The sequence below is a fragment of the Cloeon dipterum genome, chromosome 2 (genome assembly GCF_949628265.1).
Source record: "Cloeon dipterum chromosome 2, ieCloDipt1.1, whole genome shotgun sequence".
Lineage (NCBI taxonomy): Eukaryota > Metazoa > Arthropoda > Insecta > Ephemeroptera > Baetidae > Cloeon > Cloeon dipterum.
Window position 1 is genome coordinate 33,549,505 of NC_088787.1, and position 19,781 is coordinate 33,569,285.

At 43.1% G+C, this 19,781-nt stretch overlaps 1 protein-coding gene across 2 annotated transcripts; it reads right to left on the reverse strand.

Moving 5' to 3' along the window:
• Positions 1-165: 165 nt before the first annotated feature.
• Rbcn-3A (Rabconnectin-3A) lies at positions 166-19,285 on the reverse strand. 2 transcript variants are annotated; one of them, XM_065477580.1, is made up of 42 exons: positions 19,059-19,285; positions 18,635-18,832; positions 18,305-18,461; positions 18,034-18,249; positions 17,115-17,256; positions 16,878-17,063; positions 16,519-16,700; positions 16,271-16,389; positions 16,126-16,213; positions 15,953-16,073; positions 15,735-15,899; positions 14,703-15,357; positions 14,429-14,574; positions 14,227-14,371; positions 14,014-14,163; positions 13,509-13,952; positions 12,890-13,142; positions 12,533-12,836; positions 11,754-12,205; positions 11,503-11,697; positions 10,856-11,319; positions 10,306-10,657; positions 9,903-10,177; positions 9,489-9,752; positions 8,910-9,311; positions 8,543-8,759; positions 8,329-8,436; positions 7,579-8,172; positions 6,989-7,400; positions 6,510-6,652; positions 6,200-6,447; positions 5,187-5,661; positions 4,600-4,801; positions 4,291-4,540; positions 3,811-3,935; positions 3,565-3,736; positions 3,281-3,364; positions 3,003-3,063; positions 2,735-2,943; positions 2,144-2,288; positions 1,867-2,084; positions 166-1,405 (listed from the first exon to the last, which is right to left on the reverse strand). In XM_065477580.1, exons 1-42 carry the CDS (start codon positions 19,143-19,145, stop codon positions 1,205-1,207), a joined length of 10,026 nt encoding a protein of 3,341 aa, XP_065333652.1. In that variant the 5' UTR covers positions 19,146-19,285; the 3' UTR covers positions 166-1,204. The 2 variants fall into 2 exon arrangements, with proteins under 2 accessions (XP_065333652.1, XP_065333650.1); XM_065477578.1 differs by having other exon boundaries at positions 4,600-4,837.
• Between the last annotated feature and the right edge of the window lie 496 nt (positions 19,286-19,781).

The window sequence follows — 19,781 nt, forward strand, 5'->3', positions numbered from 1 at the left end:
CATAGCGAAGACCAACTGCCAATTCTGTAAATATTTGACTCAAAATGCAACAAAAAATCGTTCACAAACCACTGCCGATCCACATTTCCTAGATTTTTATAATTAATTTTTCGTTTAATATCAGGTAGATTTAAGTTGGAAATAAAACATGAGTTGTTTTCGTAATATGGGTATTTATCATCAATTTATATTCTTGATCAAACACTTTGTAATTATTTAGCGAATAACGATTTCCTGACTTATAATTAAGAACCATGTAAGTCGCCAATTCTTTTGTTCTTTTTCGCTTACGACGCGAATCTCGTCTGAAACAATCAGCTTAAATATCACAATGGAGGGAGTAGGGCGAAATTAACAACGCTCGAATTAATGCTCAGACTCCGTTAGCGTCTAAACAGCTTTTTAAAGTCTTACACAATACAACATAGTAAAAAATAACAAATTCATCGGCCGTAACCCTAGAGCAATGCGCGGGGAATGTTTAATGGCGACGACATAAAAATAAAACGAAAGAAAATTAAATCAAGCACCGACTGCTGGGAGGGACTAGAGGCAAAAACGCTTTCTTCCTTACTTTCTTCGCATTTTTTCTCGGTTTACACAGTTTCAACGAGGCGAACTTCAGCTCCGCCGGCGTGATTCTTAACACGCTACGTTCGACTACAACAACCGACAGCTAATGTGGTTTGTCCATTATTATATTGCTATTATGGAAATGTTACAAGTGTGGGATAATCAATTTACACGTTTGTGAAGCAGCTTCCGACATCGCTCCAAACGCAACAATTCAAACGACTCTTAACTTTACATATTGTCGATTTACACCCACGAGAATATAGGATTTCCCGGCCAATTTTTCGTCCTCAAATTTCAGAACAAGCAAGCTCAAAAAACAACGCCCTCTTTTTCGACTTTTCATATTTAAAAAAAAACGCGGCTTTTGTTATTAGATCGGTTTACGGTACGTAACAACAGGTAAATTTTTCTCAGCTGAGTAACTATTCACGGCACAATTGATCTTGTTTGAAAGACACGTTGAATATTTGAACAGCAACAAGAGCAGCGAGCTTGCTCGCTCACCCGAAACAACAAGAGAAAATAGACAAAAAACTCATAAATGCCTCCCACAAAAATCGAGTCAAATCAAGAGTGTTGATTATATTGTCAAGAAAGTAAGTGCACGTGTCGGGGCGAAGAAGTGGAACTAGTATATGGACTGCACGACCAAGTCTCTTTCAGGCAGCTGGCGTACCTTCATCGAGCCGTCGGCGCCGCACGAGAAGAGCCGCGAGCTTGAGTCGATGTGCAGCTGCGTCACACCCTGACCGATGTTCTTGAAGAAACTCGAACGCGCGTGCTCGCCGGGGAACATGAAATATGGCTGCAGCGTCGACATACTCCACACCTGAACACAAATAATTATGTTGAATCGAACCTTAAATTTCAATTTAACCCCCAAGGGAATAAATGGAATAAAGACTTCACAAATATTTAGCAAATTCAATAGAAAGGTTAAGCAGGAAATAAATTTCTTCATGGAAAGATTTAATTTTGCTTCTAACAATTGACTAAATTAAATTAAAAAATATTTGATTGAAATTGTTTAAAAACAGACAAATCTAAGCAACTAAATAAAATTTAATCTATTAAATTGTCGTTTTTTCATCTTGGAAATTTGAATGCTACAATTTTAAATTGTTGTAAACTCATTTACTCATTTGCAAGTTTAAGAAATTACGATGGAAAATTTTAAAAGTAAAATTTGAAGCCTTAAAAAATCAGACGCACGAAAAAATCAAGTCTTAAATTCCAAACATTCTTAATTTTTGTTACTAGTAAAAAATTACTAGAGTTTGAAGAGCATACCTTGATATCTCCATCAGCGGAGCCAGTGACAAAGAACTCCTCATTAGGGTCAAGCGCCAGACACTTAACTGCGGACTCGTGACCCTGGAAGCGCTGCCGCAACTGGCGCTGCCTGACGTCGAAAATGCAGATGTCACCCTTTTTGCCCGCCGAGATGATGGCTTGGTGTTGCGGCGCGTAAATTATACTTGAGGCGCCTTGCTCGTGGCAAGCGAAAGCTGGAATAAATATTTTTTAATTAAAAGAGACACCAAGGGAGAAGTATAGCGAGTCTCACAGGTGACGAGGGCCTTCTTCTGCGGCAGCAGCGAATCCCAAAGCGACACGTTTTTGCTCTCGGAACTGTGTCCAGCCGTGGCGAGCAGGCTACACGAGCCCAGGAACACAAAGTCGCTGGCCATTTTACTGTGGCACTGGTAGTTCTGAAATTTCAATATAAAACAAGTAATTTAAGATACAAAAAAGTTTGCGGCAGAAACTAGATATTACTTAATTAATGCAAGCCTCGTGCTTCCTTAAACAATTTAAATAGGAATTATGCTCCGTTAAAATTGTATTAAGAAAATACTGAAAATGAGAAATTAACTAGTAAATATAGAAAGTTTGAATTTAATAACAGAGTGTATGTAAAATAAATCAACTTTTGTGAAAATCTGCTTATATTAAGTTTAGAATAGTAAAGTCTTGATGTTGATATTTACAATAATATTTAAATTCTTAATTTTATTTTTTCCTCAGTTTAACCGGAGTTAAATAAAAAATACTCAACAAAATCTCAATAAATAAGCATTTCATACTCCGTCAAACTGATGTCCATAAAACGTTATTAAAAAATTTAATAGAAACAAGACTGAAGTTTAGAACTCACGAAGAAGGGCCTGGAGACGCTGGAGGCCATTCCGACCTGCCAGAGGCTGACGTGGCCGTCTCCGTCGGCAACGCCAAATTTGTTTCCGTGCTGGCTGAAGCGCACCCTGGACACCTTGGCAAAGGTGCCCGGAGGCCGGGGGGTCGCCACTGGCTGGGTGTGACCCCACTCCCACAGCTGCACGGATCCGTCCTGCGAGCCGCTCAGGTCTGAGGAGCCGAAACGTGTTTAAACCCGGATATTGAGATGGCGAAAAATTCAAACTTACAAACTGGCATGAGAGGGTGGGCGCTCATTCGGCGAATACCGTCCATTTTATGTTTGTGGACCTGAAAGAGATAGGAGATGGCTCAATTTATGTCCAAATTAAAATTTGGCATCAATAATTCGAAATCAATTTCATAAGTCCGATTGAAACCAAAAGCGACACAGCACTGAACAGTTGAACAACGTAAAGAGAAGGAAGTTGGAACGAAATAGGAGTGAAAACTCAAGTCGACGCAAGTTCGATTTTTTTTTGGTTTGGTAGTTGATGATGGTGCTCACCGGCTTCAGCATGTGTCTGCTACGCTCAATCACAAACTGACAGAAGCGCGGGTTGTGTGACCCAGGGAAGTTGAGCCCTTTAATCTGAGAGCCGCGGAGGAACAGACAGAAAAGCACAAAAGCATCTTGGTTAATCAGACACCCTAATTAGACAGACGTTTTCACGGTGGTGCAAAATCGCATGCATCGTGAAAATCCGACCCGAATTTTGCATCACCATCCAGGGTTAGTATCGAGAGTCGAAAAGCCATGCAAACTCCGTCCCGAGCAGGGACCAGACTCACCACTGAGGCGCCCCGTCCGGTCTGTCCGGCCATGCCACCCTGCGCAGCCGGGGAGGAGCCGTACGTGTTTGGATGCGAACCCGCGTTGTTCGGCGACGCCTGCGCCAACAGGGGCCGGTCGCTTGCCGTCTGGATGACCAAGAAACTGGTCGCTGGAACTAACTCCGGCTCCCTAAAAATCGCAAATTCAAAATTTAAGAGATTGACAAATAATTGAACCGTCGATCGGAGCGAATCAAGACTTACTTTGACAAATTGATGATGTCAAAATCACATTCATCTTCAAACCACGCTGGCGACTCGAGCAGCAACGAAATGTCCATTTCTTGAACCTCTTTCGGAGTTGCCAGAGCCAACAAGCCGTTAGACACCTGAGAATAAAATTAAAACCATCATGATTTAAACCATGAAAATCTGGAATTTAAGAGGCGAAAAAGAAATCCTTGGAATACCTTTCTCTTAAGTTACAATTTTTGTGATTTTTTTTAATTTCTTTTTTTAAGGGCTGTTACCGCAAACGCTTTCACCCTAAATTTAACTTATTTTAAATATCCTAACACCGTCTTCTTTCTCCCAAAACCATGCGTGATTAATCAAAATTTTATCAATAATTCATGGATGCATTAATGTATTTCTGAATAAACGTAATGTTAATTGGCAGAAAAATTGCGACAATTAGCTTCAAAATCACTGCCTATAATTAACGAACTGGTAGAAAGTTCTCACCTCGTTGAGGCAGAAGGCAGAGATCGAGTCCTGGTCCTTGTGGATGATGCGGACTGGCTCTGGCAAGGCAGGGTGGTGGATGGGATCGGGTGCGCCGTCATCGGGCCGCATCAACGGGTCTCCGGACAGGATTTGCGTCATCATGCGCTTCTTGCCAAACACGGCACGGATGAAGATGTCCTGCACCTCTTCCTGGCGTACCAGGTAGCTCCAGAGACGCCTGGCGGGCGAGGCGGCGGGGTGTTTGGGACTGCGGCGAGAGAGAAAATTTAAAGACTTTTCCTGACTCGTTCACAGTCAATGTCTCACTGGAATGGTGTGTTGAATTTCTCGAGCAGAGATCTATATTTGTGGATGGCAGGGCCTGAGGTAGTGTTTGAGTCGACGAAGCAGCCTGGGATGAAGTCGATTGGCGCAGCACCTTTGCTGTCCAGGTCGTCCTTCAGCACCTCCACCCAGTGGTAAACCACGCGCAGCACAGCATGGATCAGCGGACTGCTCACTGGTAGTTCTGAAAATCGTTGGTCACGCCACAATTTCTTTTTTGCTACGGTAATTATCACATTAGATTTCAAGAGAAAAATCAAGATTTAATATTTGAGATGGAAATTCGTGAAACAATAAAAAATTGATTTTTTTTTAATTTACAGCGGTATTATTTGACGATGTTTGGGCACATGCACAACTCATTTTATTAATGTAGATTGTGCTTGTTTGAGGAACTTTAATAATCCTTTTAATTTTAAATTGAAAATAAAACAAAAATCATATTTTGAGGAAATTAGTTTTTAAGACAAAAATTAACAAATTTTAGTAGATAAGATTAAATTTAAAAATTGCTGGTGATGGCTTTGAGATGATTCTCTATGAGAAAAGCAATATGTGGATTGACTCACCTTGGAGTTCAATGCCCGCTACGTTGAGGAAGTCCTTGAGTTGGTGTTGCACAAGCGTGGTGATGGCGAGCCTCAGCACGCACCACGCGAAGCTGTTGGGGTTTGAGTGCTCTGTGTTGTCCTTGTCCTCGCGTTCGTTCCCGGTCGTGGAACCCTCAAAGACGTCTTCCTCCTCCTCTTCCACCTCGCTTTCGGCAGAGTCTGCCGAGTCGTAGTCCACGTATTCAGTGTCCACTGGCGGCTGAGGCTTGATCAGGAAGTAGGACACCATCGACATCTCAGGCGGCACGAACTGCTCGCGGTAGGTCGGCCGGTCCTCTTTCATCGGCTGCGTACCTGACTGGCTGCCAAACTGGCCCAGCAGCTTCATGTTCAGACGCACCCGCTGCTTTGTTAGGCTGGTCACCGCGTTCCACATGGCGCCAGCAGTGTCCGTGCTTGGTGGCACCTCCTTATCAACACTTCCTTGGGAAGTCTGAGCGAGTGGGCAGGTAACAAATGCGTTAATTATAACTAACATTTGCAAAGAGTAATTTTCAAGATAATAATTTTAGATTATGGAGCAAGGTGTATTCCACCAGTTAATTATTTGATCTATATTAAGGGGTCTTAAAAAATACAATAACTGATGCGCCATGAAGATAAAATTTAAAATGATTTTGCAAATGGGAAATCACACCGGCGATCAAATAGGCATGGAAAGGCTAATAAATTAATAAAATTGTAAAGGTAAAATTACTATCACACGCTCTTGTACTGCGTATTCATTTTTAATAAAATCTAGCCCAAATGTTTTTTCCTTTTCTCATAGTTTGAAGATGGAATTGTTTCTAAGTTCCAATAGTTATTAATCAATATCAATACAGTTTAAATCCTTTTCTGTCGTAATCAGGCAAGCAGGTACGGTTCAGATTCAGAGTATTAAAACAGGATTTTACAACACTTTAAATACTCATTTTGCCAATGTGTTTGTCAGTATTTTTTAATTGGCTGAAAGTCAGGAAATAGTTTACCTGTGGTCCAGGAAGGGTGCTAGCCACCCTGAGCAACTTCTTTACGCCCCCACCATAAAGGCTGGCCCAGGTGGCGTTGCTGAACTTCTGACCAACCAGTCTGAAGAGGATGTTGCAGTCACAAGTGGACATGGCGTACACAACAAGACTCATGTACGTGGCGATGAAGGCCTCGCAGAGAAGGACGTTGAGTTTGGGTGTGTCTTCGTCCTTTTCACGAGCAAGCAACGCTCGCAGGTTGGTAACACCTGAAATATGAGACAGAGATGAAGAGCCGGTAAATGGGCAAAGCTCAATCTTAGATACACACCTGGCCACTTGCTAGGAAGGGTCGTCACCTGCAGAGGCTCGTCGCTGCTGTACCTCCTCCTTCGGCCAGAGCTCGCAATCAGATGACTGCTTGGGGAAACAACATTCAGTCTAGCCAGCGTTTCCATACCGGCGCTTTGGTAACTGCGAGATCATGCGTGATTTTAATAACTTCAAACTTATAAAAAAAATCTGGGAGACTAGGAAAACATTTGTGGTTTTTAATAAACTTTTCAATCAAAATCACTTCATTTTAAAAAAAATGTTTTCTACCAGAAAGGAAAAAATATCAACAAATTTGTCTTTGTCCGTAAAATAGAAAAAATTTGTATTTTATGACATTTTTCCTTGCAATACAAGAATAATAACATGAAAATTGACAAAAATCTCCCGCTTTCTTTTTATAGGATTTGTACAGCTGCTTTAAATTTATACACGCATTGAAAATTTATTTTTTGATCAACAGAAATGAGTACTCACCCATCTTGGTGAACGTGTTTGACGCTGAACGTGTCCGAGTCGCAGAGAGACTGGTAGATGCAGGCGGAGAGTGCGACGGACAGGTCCCTGAGGACAAAGACCTCTGAGAAGTGGATCCTGGTGGGCATAGGCGGGTAGCGCAACTCGATGATGGTTTGCAGCATGTCGTGCGTCTTGGCCTGCAGGTGGCGCACCGGGTCGGCCACCACGGTCTTGTTGCAGGCCACACTCGCAGATAGCAGCGGCAGGGTGGTTGGGAAGGGCAGGGGCGACAATAGCTGCTGCTGTGTCTTCTCCTGCTGCAGCTCTTGAAGTAAAAGCACCAGCTCCATCCGCACAGAGGCCAAGCCACCACCGCTGGCGCCATGTAAACTGCAGTAGCTCAGTAGTGTGCGAAGCAGAGTCTCGTTTGCTGAAATCAGCAATGAGTTACAATGGAAAATAGTATTAAATTAGATGTTTAAAAGAGTAAAAGTCACGGATGCAATTTCATACTTAAAATTTAAAATTCAATTCACTGCTTTGAGAATATTGTTGTTCTTTCACAGCTATGATTATATGAAAAAGATTGTGTTAGTATAATAGCATACCTTTTAGCCACTTCTTGCGCTTGGCAGCTCTCTGCACCTTGGCCTCAAAGTCCATCTTTTCGGCCATCAAAATCTCATGCAGAGTCGGCTTCTCTCCTGCTTTGAACGAGGTGGTAGTCACTGTAACATCCTTGGACTCGTCTAAAAGCAGTTCGTCCGCGGTAGCCGCGTCGTCCTCGCCGGCGCTGTAGTTGCAGAGCTGCCTGAGCGCCTCCACCTCGCGCTCAAGCCACAGGTAGAGCTGGTACCTGAGCTGGCCTCCGTCGACCTCAAATCCAGTGGCCAGAGTGGACAGCTCCTCCATCAGAATTTTTAGACAGGCTACAAACTTGAGCTGCTGGGCCATGATGTCCAGAGGTACTGTCTGCTCCCGCTCATCGTGCTCATCTTCAAGGGTGTCAGCAGCTGACAACTTTTGCTCTACCTTCTTTTTCTTTTCCTCATCGCTGTCTTCCAGGTCTTCGTCATCGTCGTCCTTGCCGAAGCCCAGGTCAAGCGGCTCATCCTCGAATTTGGACGCTGGCTGTGACCAGTCGAATGTGATTTCTTCTTCCTTAGGTTTGCTTACAGGCTGGGACCAGTCAAACACATCGTCTGAAGCAATATAGAAATACCAATTATGTATAATACAGGTTGGTCAATTTACTAAATTTAATAGATAAATTTATGTTGTAAACTGATAAAGTGAACAACTGTCTTAATATTTAAATATTATAAAAATCTAAAAAACACGATTTTCTAACAAATTACCTTTCTTATCGAAAGAATTGGCTCCTCCCCAGCCCGTCTGTTCGCATAAAGTTCCAGTATCGATTTGTGAATCCTGCTTTCGGATCTTGGTTGGACTGCTCAGCATATCTGTTGATAAAAATTAATCAGTAATTCAAAACACAGATTTTTAAAGCATATCTGTTGATAAAAATTAATCAGTAATTCAAAACACAGATTTTTAAATTAATCTTACTTGGCGAATCATCTCCATTGGAGTCTAACACCTTGTTGGGCAATTTTGAGAGCACTTCCAGCGCCAAAGCTGGACATCCTGCCTTGAAGTGAGCGTGGGCAGTGGTGAAGTACAACTGGCGCTCCAGTGGCGTGATTGAGTCTTCTAATAGCAACTGCTTGTCCTGTTTGGATGACTTTGAGTCCGAGCCGCCGTAACTGAAGCCAGAAATGACAACCTGGGAAGGAATAGAAATGAAATTTTGAGGGAAAAGGTCTCAAACTTAGACATAAACTTAATTAATTGAATTTGCCAAGTTCAAAATGGTTTTAAACGGTTAAAATATAACTTATGACACCATGACAAATTTTAACATTCATAATCTCACCGAGTGTCCTTTGTTTTTGTCCTGGGCAGAGGAAGCAATGTATTGTCTGATGAGCATCGGGTGCGTCCGCAAGTAGACGTAAAAGTTGAAGACGTTAGGGTTGGCCTGGGCGGCGTCTGGCTTGTCCTCGTCAATGTACTGCGGGTGCATGGAACCGATGTTAGTGTGCAGCAGCGTGTTTAGGCTGCCTGTATAATCCTTCAGGATCCACAGCGCCATGGAGCGGAGGAAGGGGTCTGGGTGGGCCTTTGACGGGCTGTAGTCCTCGCCATCTACACTCAAACCAAGGATTTCCTCATAGAGCAGCTTTCGCAGGCTTGGTGGCGTCTGGTCCAACTCGCCTTCATACAGCCTGGCGATCACCATGGCCAGCTGGAAGTCGTCCAGCTTGCTGATGCACACCTGGATGTAAAAGATGAAATAGTTAAAGACAGTGCAGGCTTTTACATCTCTGACGCAAGAATATAAGGTGTATAAAATTTTAAATTATGATAAAGTGTTGTGTTCATTGTGTGAATATCACTTAATTTAAAAAAAGCTAATTTGAAATTAAATTATGCAAATAAATAGTAAACTTACGTCTATAGCGTCCTTGATGGCGCCAGCCAGCAAGAAGAAGGCGGCGGCATGCTCAAAGCGCTGTTTGCCAAGCAGGGAGAAGGCGTTCTTCAGAGCTGCCTTCCTCCAGCGGTCATCGGTAAAGTCGTTGGAGAAAAAATCAGCCAACTTAACATCTCTCTTAGATTTGAACAGGGCCCAGACCAAGCTCTTCTTCTTCATGGCCAGGTAAAAGAGGGCGGCGTCCAGCGGGTCCTCTTTGTTTTGGAATGCAGCTTTAGCAACCTGAAATTAGAAAATTAAAAATGAATTAAGTTGCAATGAAAGATTTTCTCATCTAATATTTTTCTTGGAAAAGCTAAATAGATCCTCAATTGATTTAATGACGGAAAAAATTGATTATAACAGCAGCTCTGAAATTTTTAAAAACTTCACCTTTTCAATGCAGGTTTTGAGGGTGGTGTAATTTCGAATCCACCATCCGGCACCCAATTCCTTTAAGGTGCTCCACCTGAGGGTGCTTTTTGAGTATGATGGAATAAGGGTGAGCAGCTCCTCCTCGCTCTCAGAGTGGAAAGCCCACACAATGTTGTTAGTGCCAACGCCCTGTTTCTGGAATTGAGCCCTCTGGGTCAGCGGTAAGCACTTGAGCAGGTATGAGAAGTGCTTCATCGCCATCAGGAACCTTAGTCCGCAATCGTCCAACGAATCTAAAGACATAATATCAAAGCATAAATCATTGCAGACACCAAAATTTAATGCTTTAATGGAATTGTCTGAGAAAATGACTTTCTTGCATTGAAAACCCCAGCTAAATATTGTTTCCTTTTTATCTAACCTGTGGAAGGTTCTTCTCCAGGTACTCCTGTCAAATTTTCTTTGGCAATGGCGGTTTTGGCAGCATCAATTGCGAATCTCTCTGCAAAATCGGTGTTGCACGTGGATACAGTGTCCGCAAGTGCAAGCAAGTGCATCTGGTCGAGGCTTGAGAGGCCAGGCAAATGCGTGTGTGTGAGCAGGCGCGAAAGGAGGCGGCCCTGTCGCGGTCCAAAGTGCGACAGACCTTGCCGGTCGCCGCTAACTGACTGCCGACGTTCCGGCCTGTTTTGAGTGTTGGGTTCATCCTCTAGAATGTCCTCCAAGGTTTCATCAGCCATGCTCAAATTGGCGTCAAACAAATCATTGTAATCCTGGAAAGGCATAAGAGTTAAGATTTGCGAAACATAACTTTGCATAGTAAATTGGACAAAACTAGCCTATCAAAATTAAGCTGGAAAAGTACATTGTAAAGCAATTATATTGCATTTTATTCACTTTAAAATTAGAGTTTTCAATAATCTCTGGTTAAATACAGAAAAAAATGAACAAAAATGACTGATGTAAATCACCTGGTTGTCCTCAGTGGTGTGTTTGCTGGTGCTAGCCGACTCTTTATCAGCGGCAAGCAGCGTCCACAGAGGCAGCGGCGGGATGGAGGTGATCTCTGCGTAGTCCAGCATCAGCTCCTCAGGGATGGCGGTGGTAGAGCCCCTCTGCTCAAGGGGGCTGGTAGTGCCACCGGCGCCGTAGCTAACTGAAAGAGCGCGCGAACGCGACCAGCCCTTTTGTTTGCAGATGCTCTCCTCGTCGGTGCTGCTTGCGTGCATCACCGAGCCCTGACGATTGGAGCATGTGTTCGAGATGCAACGCACCAGATGCGCCAGAATGGCCTTCACCCACCGGATTTTGCCTGAGTTGAGCAGCTCCATCAGCTGTTTTGGGTGATACTGCGGCAGCACTGGACATGCGATGCGGCTCGCTTCAAAAAGCCCATAGTCGGGCATGTAGTCCATGTTTATCGGCTCGGATTGGCCTGAGGAAAGCAGTTTTTTAAGTGTAATTAGCGGTCCAAAAACTAAAAAATAAAACCAAATTTAAAAAGCCAGCTCTGCAAAATGAAAAAATAAATACGGAAAGAACATTAATACAACCTGTTTTTCATAGCCTTGCCACCAAAAGCAAAGAGAAGCAAAAAAAAAATGGAAAAGATACTCACCTCTTTTCTTTTTATCAGACACTGTTCCCAAAATTGAGCTGACTCTGGTTAGATGGGTCATAGACCGAACATTTGCCAGCTGCCTCTGCGAGCTTTCTTGGGCCAAGCTGAGAAGCTGCTCGTCCTTAAGCTTTCTAGAATCGTGGATTTCTTCAGACTCTTGGTGCTGCAGTGTGTGGTCGTTGGTGATTGAGACTGGAAGAAAGCAACAATTGCATCCAATACGCAGACGATTAAATGATTAAAATTACAAGAAGGCTTCCACTGGGAGTAGACGTGCATCTCGCTGTCCATGCCAATAACCAGAATTCCATCGCGGACCCAAGAAATCTGCATTGGCAGAGCGGGCAGGTTGTCAGCAGTGTGCAGCTCGATTTTCCTCAGCTTCATCCAGCGGATCTCGTCAACAAAGTGCGGCGCAGCCAGCGATGAGGCTTTACGCAGGATGGGCCTGTTCGTCGACTGCGACTCTTTCATCGCCTTCATGTTGGCCTGCGCCAAATCGCTCGAGACCGGCGTGAACAGCATCACTGTGCTGCCAACGGCCACAGTCAAGATGTGCGAGCCGTCCTCGTTTGACACCCAGTCAAGCTGGACCAAATGCTTCTGGGTAAGCGGGCAGACGTTGCCCTTCTCTGAGATGGACTTGCGCAGTGTCTGCAAGGTGCTGAAGCTCTGCACAGTCGGCAGTGATGATTCCGTGCTGGAATTTAATAAAAACGTCCATACATTTCATGATACAGTGCAGTACTTTTTTAAATTTGAAAATTTTGAATCAAAATATAAAAATCGTGGTAGTATCATTTTTAACACACATTAATGACATTATTTTTTCAGCAATATCTTCAGGGTAACATAGCAAATCATGTTAAACTAATTTGCAATTGAAGCAAAACTTACAATAACTTTCCAACCTTAATCAAGATTAAAAAAATTTACTACTGTTTAAGACCTAATGTTTTCACATTTTAAGGATGTTTATCGTGACGCATTTAATAAAGCTTATTAAGGACGCAATTAAGAAACTAACCTTAGCTTTCCTGAAGGATCTTCAAAGGTGGTTTTAAGAGGAGACTTCCTCTTGAAAAAAGCAGTGTGCAAGCCCGAGTCCAAGTCTGGTTCAGAGAGGTATGGCACGTTGATATTCTTCAAGTGAATGGTGTCTTCAAGCACCCACTCAGAGCCTCCTGTGCTCTCACATTCGTAGATGGCGATACACATGTTGACGAATCTAGCGTGCGGATCCTTTCGAGAGGGCCTGGCGAATGATTTTCCGTACTTGTAAGCGCACGCGATGCGACCACTGTAGGCTACACTGATATTCAGCGGCTTGCCTAGGGAAAAGAAGATATTAATAAATGTAATAAAAGAAATAGAAGCGAATTACCTGCAATCTCAACCATGGACTCTTTATCCTTGCGTCGCATTTCCCACTCGCACCATTCATAATCCCGGCTCTCATCCTTTTTGTTCGTCACCTTGCAGTTCCAGAAGCGAATTGTGCTATCTGAGCAAGCGGTCACGATTGTGTACGGTGCAAAACAGGCCGGATAAATCGAGGCAGAACTGAGGTGGCCGGCAGCTGGCGCTGCGTGGATCACCTCAACGTCGTCAGGCAAGGGCAAAATTTGTGTGCAAACCTTTAAGCACAGAACAAATGTTAAATCACTTTATTCCAAATCTCATGTATACACATTTGTTGCGGTAAAAATAAATAAATACATTTTTTGAAGATAATTGAGGAAAATTCAAAATTGAAATGACACTAATTGCTGAATCAAGAGTATAGATCTTAGAAAATAAAAACATTTCCCATTTTCTAACCCATAGAAAAATTTAATATTTTAATTTTAAAATAATTTTTGATGCAGGTGCAGTCAAAGATGTTTGAACTTCTTAACTGACTTATTAATTTTCCACTTGATTTATAAAATCACAACTTTTCCAACTTGGCGTAGAAAACTAAGGAAAATTAGACGCCTGATGAGCAAAGTAGAATAACATACTTTGGTCGTGGAAATGATGACATGTGAGGTCTGCGGCTGCTGCTGTTGTTCCGGCAGCTGCTGATGCTCACCGTGGCGACTGGGCTCGTGGTTGGCGTGGCTGGCGCCAACGTGGTGGTCCAAGTCCTCCTCGCCATCATCTTGCGTCAACTGACTATCTGGCACGTACATCACACTGCCGCAGAATTCAGGGTTGTCCGGCTGGGAGGCGATCACAAGCCGCCACATGTGCACAAGAGTGTGCTTGCCACTCTTCTCCATCACCACGATGTAGAACGGCTCCTCAAAGACGGCTGCTTGCTGCAAATCTACCATTGCTCCCAGCTGGGTCTCCATCAGTCCCAAGTCAGGGCCCAACAGGCCGTCTGCAGGGCCTGTGTCGCTCTTCTGTCCGATGATCAACTGTTCTTGGAACACGTGCAAGAACTGCGTGTTCTGCCAGTCCTGTAATAAAATATATTAGCTTAAGTAAAAAGAACAAAGGATCTCAAATTTGACAGCATACATGGGTGGCATCAGCTATGGCGTCAAGCTGAATCACACATCCAGGCCTAGCTGTGGATTGCTGCGAAACAATTTTGATCTTGTTATGCAGAGAAGCGTGCTTGCCTCCGTCGTCCATTGAACTCTCCTCTGAGATGCTGATCATTGAATCCTGCGGCAACAAAACACGATTTATGGGATTGCAAGTATTGTAAATAAACGGCACGGGACTCACCATCATTCTACTCCTTCGCTCAGAGGTGCTGATCTCGGCCAGAAGCGTTCTCGCGTCGATCACCGCTTGGTAGACGCGAAGACTTTGACCATCGGACGCGACAAAGCACGCGCTCGGAGAGTTGGACAAGTTGCCGAGAGTGGTGCTGACAATGAGGTTAATTTAAATATATTTTCTTTTGATGGTTTGAATTTCGACTTACCTGGGTAGCAGCGTTGGGATCCAAGCGACATTGGAAAAGGCGGAGATCTCGGGCGAGTTAATTCGCGCAAGTTCTGAAACACCACCTGATTTGGACAAAGGCCCCACGGCATCTACTCTCCATAAAATCAGCTCGCTGCAGAAACCCTGCAATTTTTCGTTTAATTATTTAAATAATTCCGGACTTTTTAAGTAATATTAAAAGTTGAGAGCCTATACTATTATTCACAAAAATAATCTGAAAATCAACTTCGTAAAAACGTGTTAACACTTACGCTGAGAATAGTCATGTCGTTGATGCAGTTGTCCTGTGGAGACTCGTAGCCATCGCTATTGGGCGTAGTAATCTCTGGTATGTTGTGGTGCGAGGTGGTGAGCAAGAGGGGCAGCACCGGGTGGCAGGTAATGTCGTTAACCCGGAACCTGTGGCCAGACGCCCTGGACGCGTGGCTAATGCTGAGCACCTGGCTGAATTTGGACTTCTCCGAGAAGGTTAGCTGCCAGAGATTGAGCGTGCCGTTCTTGTGCTTAGACACCATCGAGATCACCGGTGATGGGTTAGAGTTGAGGAAGTCAGAGAAGCTCGTGTCTGAGTCCTGTTCTTGGTTGCCCTGCACTTCTTGCTTGTTCTCAGCACCTGACTTGTCTTCGTCATCCTCATCCTGATCATCATTGCCCTCTGGATGCTCTTCTACCGCCGTCAGCCCCTCTGAGGACACGATTCCAGCTGCTGAGGTAGGAATAGTCCGCGGCAGGGGCGGCTTCATCAGGTTTCGCAGAGCCAGCGATTGGCACGTGTTGAACAGGCTGATGTTGGTTGACATGGTCATCGCGTCACCCAGCGGGAACGCGTTCGGGATGCGAGTTGAGAAGGAAACTTGCGCCTGGCGGAAGGAGCCAGCGTGGTACTCGTCAAGCCACTCGACCACCCTGATCGAAGTTATGGTATATTAAGTTTTCTGATGTACTTAATTGAATTGAGGATTTCAGTTTCGATTAATATTTAACAACAAATATTCAAGACTTTTTAAATGGGTCTTTTTTAGGTTAATGCATATTTTCTTGTAATTTAATTTATTTCAACAAGTTAAGTCCTGATATGCTGCTGATTTGCGTGATATTCATTACTTAAAAAGCTCGGGATAATTTTTAGAACTTTTGGTTTAAGAATAACATAAATTTTCCTTTGAATTTTTATAAGACATGACCCTTAATCACAAAATAATTCCATCATCTTTAGTATAATTTGCGATGCAAATTTTAATCTGTAAGGAGGATACATAAATTTAAATATTTTAAAATCTCACCAGATGAGGAAACTGCCGTCAATGGGATGAATCGAGAAAAGGAGATCAGGTCCATGATGCCAGTCTTTAAGCAAGCTTTCGATTCTCATGTCTAATGGATCACCGGCTGGTAGTGCGCCAGGCACAGCCGATTCGGTTGCCAGAGAATTTAAAGAGGTGGCGTTACTGCAAATGATTAATTTGAAATATATATTTTTCGAGTAAACTTTGAATCATACCTCATTGTGTGGCTGGCGATTCCTCCTGAATGGACGCTCGCGTGAGGATGTCCTTGGCTAATTTCATCACTGTTGCTTTCCTCCTGAGAGGAGCCTTTCACCAGCTTAATTTTGGGCTTGGCTGCAGAAAAAAGCTAAAGTTTATGGTAGAACTATATTAATTGTCTACTTACCCGAAGACGCGCCGTCATCGTCAACAAAGGTTGCGTTGTCGTGCTGCTCATAGTTTTCCTCTTTTTCAACAGCCTTTTTGGTAAGTTCCTAATATCATAGAAAAAAATATTTGAACCATCTCAAATTGAATTATGACAGACTCACATGTAGCAAATTTTCTGCTTGCAGAGTAAAATGCATTTCTTTGTTGTTCAGCCAGTGCAGAATGAAGTTCGGCTCCTGGTCAGGATCAGCTGTGATCAGACTTGGAACCAGCGGAATATCTGGAACAAAATTTAGAGCATTTTCAATTACAAAGTATACCAAAAGAAAACTTACTAACAGAGTTGTACTTTTCTACTGTAAATGACACTTGCTCGCTTGAAAGTAAATATAACAGCGAAAAATCTCACCGGTTTCAGCGTTAATGCTGGCGGCCAAGTGGAAATGCAGACCAGTTGTAAGACCAGTGCCTTGGAATCCATAATTGTGGAAATCGTGCACGCTGAAGGTCGAAGGAAGTGTTGGAATGGGGCCAGCCAAGCTCGGAGAAGAGTTGTGGCTCTTGGCATGCCGGCGAATGTGGAAACAAGTCCTTCAAACAGAAATAAGATTTGGAAAATGTCCATAGGAATAATTTGCTGGTGATTAGAGCTGTCAAAAATAGCGCCACGATAGTCTCATGAACCAATCTTCAACATTTTTTTTTTTTTTTTTTTTAGAAAATTCTGCGTGTATCTTTCAAAATAAATAAATAAGGCGAATGTCGTACTTCATGTGTTTCAGCCTTTGCATGATTCGGTGCTTGTGCCTGTGAGTGCGGAATTTCGGGTTTTGGGCAGCCAGAGGGTCGAACTGGCTCATGTTGACGAGGCCGTCGTCCGGCAACACAGTTTCCACCCATATTCGGCAAATGTTGTCCCGGCACGAGGTGATCAGCATGTTGGCCACCGAACCCCTACGATTACGACATAATTATTCAATCTTTATGCTTGGAATCTGATCGCACTTTGGCATATATTTGCTTGTTTTCCTCCATGAGAGTTGCGTCACCGCTCTAGGGTGTGCAATGTAGACAAAACCGTATGTAAACTCGTTAATGGTGTGCGGGACTGAGGCGTTTCCATCAGTGCTTTTTGAAGGAAACAACACTGAAAGAAAAACAAGAGATAAGGGTTAAGAGAATACACTACATTTAACTTATGTATCGCTTTTTATAATATTTCTGTTGCCATTGTTTAGGAGCATGGGTAGTTTGTTCTTTTTTCAACGGCATCAAGTATTGACAATTTTATTAATTGTCGACAGTGATAATTTTCAATTTTAATTGTGACATGCAAATAAAAAGATTTAAAAATACAAATTAGGTAGTTAATTACGTGTATTTTGAAAAAAAATCATCATGTTAATTTATTATTTATCTCTGTATCGTTTTGACAGTATGAATTCATTTTTTTCTTTCATTATTTTTATTATACCATGAATAGAGGCTGCAATTGACAGCTGAATCTAGTAGGTATAAAAAACACGACTTCCAGAGAGGAATGTCCTACTTTGGCTTCTCTTATAAAAAAAATTCTGACAAACACACATCAAATTCTCAACTAAACTCAGTGGACCATGAGATTAAAAATATAAAATCGGTCAAATTTTACAGGATGTTGATGTCAAAATTTGCAAGAATACATTTACATTACTCAAGATCTGATTAATTGACAGGTCAGTGATCTCATTCTTTTTATAAAAGGAAATCGAAAAACAAGAACAAATAGAGATACAAATTACAACTCATGTAGTTCTAGTGTTTACTACGCTGGTTAATGACAGTTGTGCTACACAAGCTAGTAATAACTTGTTATTGATGAGGAAGGAAAAAATATCCGCAATGCAATAACACGCGCAGATAATAAGCACAATGAGTGACTCACAGGGTTTCTGCTCGAACCAGATTTTGACCAGTCTGTCGGCCCTGCCAGCAGTGGCGAATAGCGTGCCGTCGGCTGAGAAGGCCATGTGCACGGTCGGCGTGGCCGTCCTCTGCTTCCACACGCATTCCCAGCTGACCGCGGGTTGCTCCACATTGTTGTGGTTCGGCGAGGTCGGGGGTTGCTCGCTCACTTCCTCGCCAATTTCAAAGGTCACGGCTGGAAGGGCGAAGAAATAGATTTTTAACTCATAAAACGACTAGAATTTTCTTACTCCTGTTTTCGTCCTCCGAGGGAGGAGGGTAGTAGTGCCAGAGCTGGAGGACTTCGCCCCCAGTCAGCAGCCTGGTGCCTTCGATGTTCCACGACAGGGAACAGATGGCCGAGTCTGCTTGCAGGGTGGCAGTCTGCTTCCATTGGTAATCCAATTGCTGAAATCCAAATCAATTCTAAATAATAATAGTTGAGTTGATAAGCACTTAATTTTTATCTCTAATCACCGCAGCGACAACAAATCGTTTAAATTACAGAGATTACATGAGGCTGAGTAATAGGCTCAGCTTGTGCTGGATTATTTTTATTTCAATTCTGTCTATTTTCTCACGTGTGTAAAAGAATTTTGCAACAGCGGGGTGGGCTCGAAAATGATGACTTTGTTGTCGTAAGCAGCCGCAATTTTGCCAGTGTCCGTGGAACAGTCGATGCAGCTGATCCTGATATAGTTATAGTTAGCGCCAGGGATGATCTGCACCCTTTCGAAGGTGCTGGCCAAGATCACTATGTTGCACCCAGCAGCGTATGCCTGAAATAGACGAACAGACCTTTGGAGGAAAAGCTGTCAAAAATGTCAAACCCCCGAACGAGCAGCAGGAAAACGATTTAGGCCGTGTTATACGGTAATCACAGCGAAAATTCCTGATTAAAATTCAAAACAGGGCACAGGCCCATTTTCCATTCCAATACATTCATGAGGGGTCACAGTTGAAAGGGCCCCTGGGGGCCCCTTTAAATCGCAAAAGTAGGTGTACCGTAAAGGGGACACCCTCGACGGAGCCGACGGCGAAGCAGTGATCGCCGGCATTGCAGGCGCCGCTGAGCACCTGGTGGCGGTTCATGGCGCCGCCCTAGAACTGTCCGGCCGCCGATCGAGTTTTCGTCCAGCTACACTCGGAGTACTCGGACAGCCGTGCGGACATTCCCACTGTTTTCTCAATCAACTTATTGAACGGGTCAGCTGAGTCTTAAAGACGACTGCGATGACCTCTGGCGGCGGCACCGCACTTCACTCACGATTTAAAGGGACAGTGCAACAGTGCCTCTAACATTTGACGGACAAATTTCGAATCAGCTTTGCAAATTGGGATTGAAAAGCGTGGCGGGATTGGCGTTTATCTTTCAACCTGAGCATCATGACATTAGATTACGAAATAGTCGGAATTAATTTTTTCCCTCGCGTCTGCTTTGTTTTTACTGTGTAGATTTTATTTTAGTATCCCCCCTCTCTTTGAAGATATTGATTCTCAATTCTCGTTCAGTAATTAAATTTAAAGGTCAAATACGATGAAAATATTTTTTCTGGCTAAACATTTTAAAAATTGGATTTGAAATCGAGAAAAAAAATTGCAGTGTTATTTTGCTTGGACTCAGGATGTTCTTTTAGTTTCATGTTAAATTATGTTGTTTATGATTTACCACTAGATTAAAATACGTCTTTGAGTCAAATAATTCGATATTTTAGTTTTTAGTGATTA